The sequence below is a fragment of the Vipera ursinii genome (genome assembly GCF_947247035.1).
Source record: "Vipera ursinii genome assembly, chromosome: 5".
Taxonomy (NCBI): domain Eukaryota; kingdom Metazoa; phylum Chordata; class Lepidosauria; order Squamata; family Viperidae; genus Vipera; species Vipera ursinii.
Genome location: NC_139518.1, coordinates 47,938,330 through 47,944,747, shown reverse-complemented (window position 1 = coordinate 47,944,747; position 6,418 = coordinate 47,938,330). Strand labels below are relative to the sequence as shown.

Sequence of the window (6,418 nt, the reverse complement as noted above, 5' to 3'; positions counted from 1 at the left end):
GGTTTGCTTAATGATCGCCATGTTTACTTAATGACATTTGCTTAGTTATTGCGGTATTTGCTTAGCCACTGCCACAAAAAGGTTGTAAAATTGGGCACAATCACACGGTGAGTCACTTAACAACCAACACGACTTAGCATCATAATTCTGGACTCAATTATAGTTATACGTTGAGGACTAACTATATCTTTAAATCAGCCTGAAATATTGCTAAAAATAGACATTATGTCCTTTTCAGGTGAAAGAGAAAAATTTCTCCTAATTCTTTTGTGTTTCATTTGTAAATGTGGTTGCTAAAGACAAAAGCCACACTAAGTTGGCAAAATATTTTATTTGTAAAATCTGCTCTAACTTCTCTTGGTCTTTAAGATCTTTCTTTTCTGTATACATTTGATCAATTTGTTAATGAAGGTAAAATTTTAAACACTGTTGTTTCAGTCTTAATACTGCTAAAGGCTAGAAATCCTAATAGTTACTAGTTACTTTGGCCTTTAAGATATTCACAAGATATATGTGGGATTATCAGTGACTAAAATATGAAAAACTACAGAACTGGATGGCAAGGCAGAACCAATAGAGGTATATTGGTCAACTATTGGGTTAGAATTGGGGAGACCCCCACCTCAGGCATACAAATTCAATGGATAGTTTTGAGCCAGTAACTCTAAACCAAACCAACTTTATAGGATTGTTGATGCAGGCAAAACTGAAAGAAGGCCATGTTATGTACACAGCCTTTAATTACTGAAGAAAAAGCAGGACATAAAATAAATGAATAAGAATCTATTCAAATATCCCATACCAAAATATACATGCCCTGCTGTTTTCCTCCAAGATGCATGACTGTCACTTAATGGTATAAGTGCAAAAGAACAAATTATGGCTATTTTCCCAACAGTGCATGGCATTTGCACTGTTACTATGCAAATCCCATGACACTGACAATATTTTGGCAAGGATTATAGTCTTCTAGAATGAATCAGGAACAATGGAATGTAAAATAACAGATGGAAAATGTATAGAAGCTGCTAATTATTAGAAACTATTTGTATATTGCTCTAACATTGATATTTTTTTAACATAGTTGCAGAAGTTCAGAATTCTGTGAATTGCAGATATAGAACAGGACAGGACTTATAAAATAAAAACTGAGTACTTTATACTTAAGCTACGATGATGAGGCTAATTAAATGGAATTGGAGAACTTTGCTCTTGCAGACAACAGCCTTTTAATTTAGTCCTTAAGCCTTGAAAATATATTATACAATGCTTAGAAAACAGTGCTGTTATTATCTTCTTACACAATGCCTAGATAAAATACAAAACATTTTAGAGAAGGAAGAACAATTTATTTACTACCGTAACCAAGCAGTTGGTTGCTTTCTCCCAATTGTTAATTGTATACTTTAAAAAGAATCCAAGTCAAATAAGGCTACAAGTATAATTATTTTATTTAAATTTGGGGGGGATATAAAAGGTGTAAAACATTTACATCACTTACACTGTTAATCTCTGGTCCTGGCTAGTCCAATCTGTTATTGAACTCATTGGGAAATGCAAAAAAGCCGGATGGCTTTTCTTACTACAGATGAGTCATATCCGCTTCCCTTCTCAACATACTGGGTTTGAAAGCAAAACCCCGAAATCTGTCTACCGCAAAGGTTAGCTCTCAGCAAGACTGTTCTTGGATTCCACATATTCCAATGCTGCTGCCTTCACAGCCTGGATTGTTTCCACAGTGCCATACTTCTTCTCATACTCCAGATAGCGTTTAAAGAAAAACTTCATCTTCTTTGCTGTTACGTTTAGGTGAATCACTCTTTCAAAAATATCCCTGTGAAAAACCCAAAATAAAAAACTGTTTTAATCTGATATTTTATGAACCTTTTCTATTTAAAATAACTAAAATTGTTAGCTGATTTTCTCCTATACAAAATACATCCTATATGAGATACTGGAGAAAATCCTTTAGGCTTCTCAATATAAATCTTATAACATTTCTTTGCCAAAATCAAGCCACCCTGTTAGTTTTAGTTTTAAGCTTTAGTTTCCCAAGCTTGCATTTGCATCTTTGCTGGAAATTAACAATCCTAACCTCCCTGCACATGCTAGTACTCACCGGACCTCTTTTTGGCTGCCATGTTTTATCATTACATCTATGTACACTGACCAGATGTCTGTACGTTTGGGGTATGTGCTCAGAATGTTCTCAAACAGGGCCTTGCCATGTTCTACATCACCAAACTGAAACTCTAACTGTGCCAGCTTTGAAATCACATCCACATCTGCAACAAAAAAAGAAGCAATTTAAAGGATACTTTCCACCAGTCATTATTACTTCTGCCTAAAATTTGAAGATGTATCTATTATTTAGAAATATATTGTTAGCTACATCCTCATTAAAAGAATTTTCAGAGCAGATTAGCAAACAAGACACAGAGGTCTAGTCTGTTGTAAAATGTGCATTGTCCTTTGTAATACTGAATCTGTTTCTGTGTATTGGGATGAAAGAAAAAAGAATATATTTATTAAGCAATGGAGGTTAAAAAACTCGTGGAAATGGAAGAAAATGACTGAAAGAGACAAATATATGAATTGTTACAATACAGATAACAAGATGCTAGGGAAAGAGGGGGACTCAAGGTGCCTAACTTGAAATTGTATTATGATGCGGTGGTCATGACATGGGTTAGCGATTGGCTTAACTTAACTAATAAAAGAATACTCCACCTTGAGGGTTGGGATTTGGTATATGGATGGCATGCATATTTGCTTTATGATAAAAAGGTACACAAGGCTTTTAAATCTCATATTCTTAGAAGTGCTTTGTTGCGTGTCTGGAAAAAGTATTATTATAAGTTAAATTATAAAATACCGATTTGGGGAATTCCCGGACACGCGATAGAAGGTGTATCTATGGGAGTGAATTTGGATATGTTTTCCTATAAGGAATTACTTAGATTGGAAGGGAATAATTGGCAACTTAAATCATTAGATGAGTTAAAACAAGAAAACATAAGTTACTCTTGGTTCCAATACACTCAACTGAAAGCTAGGTGGAAGCTGGATCAGAAGGTTGGCATTACAATTATAGATGAAAACTTAGTAAAACAAATTAGAGATTTAAATCGTGCACATATAAAGAGGATATATAATGTTTTAATTGAATTGCACTCGGAAACGGAATTAGTTAAAGATTGTATGATAAAGTGGGCACAAAACATACAGGAACCAATTCCGTTGGATACTTGGGAGGTAATCTGGGTCAGAAATCTTAAATTTACTCAGGCTCAAAATTTAAGAGAAAATTTTTATAAAATGTTTTATAGATGGCATTTGGATCCCAAAAAGTTGTCTAACATGTATCCTAACCTACAGTCTAAATGCTGGAGATGCGGTAGTTTAGATGCTACTTATTTTCATATGTGGTGGACTTGCAGAAATATAAAAGCTTTTTGGATTAAAATTTGGTGGAACATTCAAAAGATTTTTAAGAGAAAGATAAAGTTTTCTCCACAATTGTTTTTATTGGGTATTGTGGTAGATTGTGATACTAAAGAAATTAATCTGATGTTGAACTTGGTAACAGCAGCACGGTTACTGGTGGGACAATATTGGAAGAAGGATAGTTTGCCTACTATAGAAGAATGGGTACTTAAGGTATCGAATCTTGCAGAAATGTCTAAGATTTCTGCTTATTTGAAGGATCATTCGCAAGAAAGATATATTTCAGTTTGGAGGAGATGGATAGATTATATTCAGAATAAACATGGGACTAAAAAGTTCCATTTAGCTTATGAGTAGATTTTAGATTTTTATTAACTTTAGTATTAGTATTGATTATATTTTTGTTTAAGTTATTATTATTATGTTTTTAATAATTTGAATGTATCAATGTTAAAGGGGAGTTAAAGCACGTTATGAATTTGGTTAATTTTATAATGGATAATTTTAGTTAGAATATGATTATATTTATGACCCTGTATTCAGGTCTGGGAAGTGGGGGGGGGGGAAGGGGGGTGGTTTGGGGCAGGTGGGTTTTGGGGATATGTTTTGTAATTTTTTTTTTGTAAAACTCTTTTAATAAAACAATACAGATAACACAGATATTAAACTGCTCTAGTCTAGTCTAAAGCAAAGTCCAATGCGAAAGAAATAGACATCATTATTTAAGAAAGGAGGAAATCAAGTAACTCTTACGCTCTTTGTCTGGCAAGCATTTCAGTGCCCGTGGCATAAGTCTGTGAGCTGCCTCCACCAAACCACGTTTCAGAAGAAAAGTGGTGTACTTTATCCAAACAGACCTTTCTTGACGGAAGCGTTTCAACATCGTGTTGTATAGGTCATCAGCTTCCTGAATAGATCAGGAGACAGGATAAAAAAACATCATCCTAAATATGCAAAACATTTTTATTTACGTTGTTCCTAAATTACAAAGGACACTCTAGTTCTTTCTTTCACAAATATCAGTACCCTAAATTTCTTACCCTATTTTCCAATAATGATAGAAATGAGTAGTAGCTATTTCTATGCTAGACTTAGATATTTATGTAGGGCTGAAGCTAAACAAACACGGTGTGAAAACAGCTGTCTTCTGGTTTTTTTAAGTCTTAAAAGTTTTATACTATAATATTCTTTAATGATTCAACATACGTTCAGAATGCTATTCTATAATCTGACCAAAAATTCTAAATTCAGTACTAAAGAGTTGAAGAGGAAATCTTCTCATATTTACAATAATAAAAATATACATTAAGCCTGTGTACCTTATTCAATGAGGTGCTTCGCTGAGCACAAGCTTACTATACAACTACATGTCCTGCTTCCTCATCATTAACTGCCAATTCTGCAATTTTATGAATATAGATTTCATAGGTCCTAGAGTGCATTTTGCATTCAATAAGCCAGACAACAGCAATAATTTGGCACTAAAAAGAGCCACACAGAGATAAGCCATCTGCTGCTCCAAACAGAGGCAACATCCACAAGTCCAAAATGTAAAAGGAAGTTTAGGACAAGCTAGACCAGTATAGGTGCAGTCTTTCTTGAAATCAAAGAAATATTCTTCCTGTCACACACAGGGAGATGAGTAAAAGTTCTCTTTATCATGCTGCTGTTAATTGGCATCACCTTATGTTTCTCAGAGGCGCTGTAGATGTCTGCCAACTGCTGAAATACCTTCAGAGGCTCATTGTACTGGACTGCTCTTTCAAAAACTTTCATCAGTCCTTCCTCTGTGCCATACATGTTCTCCAGGTTTAGCAAAGCAACCCACACATTTAGCTTTTCTTGTTCCTCTCTGAAGAAGAAAGAAGACAACACTCAATACAAAGACCAAACAAAGCTCTTCATTTTGCTTTGGATGTTGCTATTCCCCTCAATTTGTTTGTGGCTAGTTTATACTGATTACTCCTGTATTTGGAGAAAGGCAAGAGAGAAAAGTTGCGTGTTCCCTTTGCCTGGCAAGTATCTTATTTTAAGATCCAACCAAGCATAAAATATAGTATGGATACGAACGGTTACCAAGGAAACTGAAGAACAACAAATAACAAAAGTCACCTAAAGGAGATTGTTTTTAGTGCCCTTTCTGCAACAGCTCTAGCTTTTTCTATCTCTGTCGCTTGGAGATGAAAAGCCATGAATTGCAACCAAAGGATGGAGCTGTCAGGATTGCTGAGGACCAAGCGGTCAAAGTCATCCGCTGTCTGCGGCTGTCGCTTGGGATCCATCAAGGCAGCTTCCAGCTTGGAGAGTTCCTTCTCTGCCTGTTGCTTCTCCAGCTCCTGTTTCTTTTTTGTTTGTTTTTTGGCCTTAAAGGAAGAAAAGGGAGAAAGAGAAAGGCCTTGACCACTGGAAAACCTGTCGTGCTGCAAGATAACATACTGTAAGGCAAAGTAGGGTGGATCCAAGAATCAGATACTAATCTTGGGCCTTTGGGGTGCTTAACAGGCTCAATTAGACTAGTGAATAAGAATTTTACTATTTTTGTTACAGAGGAGTGATACTCTGTCTTTTTCTGAGTTATTCTTAACACCAATAGTGCCACAAGAGTCCTTTTTTTATCATTACGCCTTTTGCATTATTTCACTGTCCACCTTTTTATTAAAAGCTAATATGATGCATATAATGTCCTATTTAGCTACAGACACATCAATGACCGATAAGGAGGTATGGAGGACAGGGACATAACTTAAACTTCTATTTTATTTTTTATCACTTCCAAATTTAGAATTCTTTCTTCCTCCCCACTTTATATTTATTTATTTTTTGTTTTTTAAAGTGTTGTGAAAACTGCCACAACACTTTAAAAAAGTAAAAACTACCCCACAGACATTAAAAAAAATTAGCTATGCCTACAAAAGTATTCTCTTTTCAGAGTTACATATCTCATAAAAATGTTATTATGTATATGTGCATG

At 34.9% G+C, this 6,418-nt stretch overlaps 1 protein-coding gene across 3 annotated transcripts in view; it reads right to left on the bottom strand.

The window, feature by feature from the left end:
* Positions 1–1,327: 1,327 nt before the first annotated feature.
* The window catches only part of PDCD11 (programmed cell death 11), a 38,267-nt gene continuing 33,176 nt past the window's right edge, over positions 1,328–6,418 (bottom strand). For 2 of the 3 annotated variants that reach the window (XM_083364731.1, XM_083364732.1), the window contains exons 32-36: positions 5,560–5,810; positions 5,131–5,299; positions 4,201–4,354; positions 2,120–2,285; positions 1,328–1,834 (exon numbers count right to left, since the gene is read on the bottom strand). In XM_083364731.1, coding sequence (XP_083220857.1) covers positions 1,663–1,834; positions 2,120–2,285; positions 4,201–4,354; positions 5,131–5,299; positions 5,560–5,810 — 912 coding nt within the window. In that variant the 3' untranslated portion in view covers positions 1,328–1,662. The remainder of the gene's footprint in view (positions 1,835–2,119; positions 2,286–4,200; positions 4,355–5,130; positions 5,300–5,559; positions 5,811–6,418) is intronic. The other variant, XM_083364733.1, reaches the window with a different exon arrangement.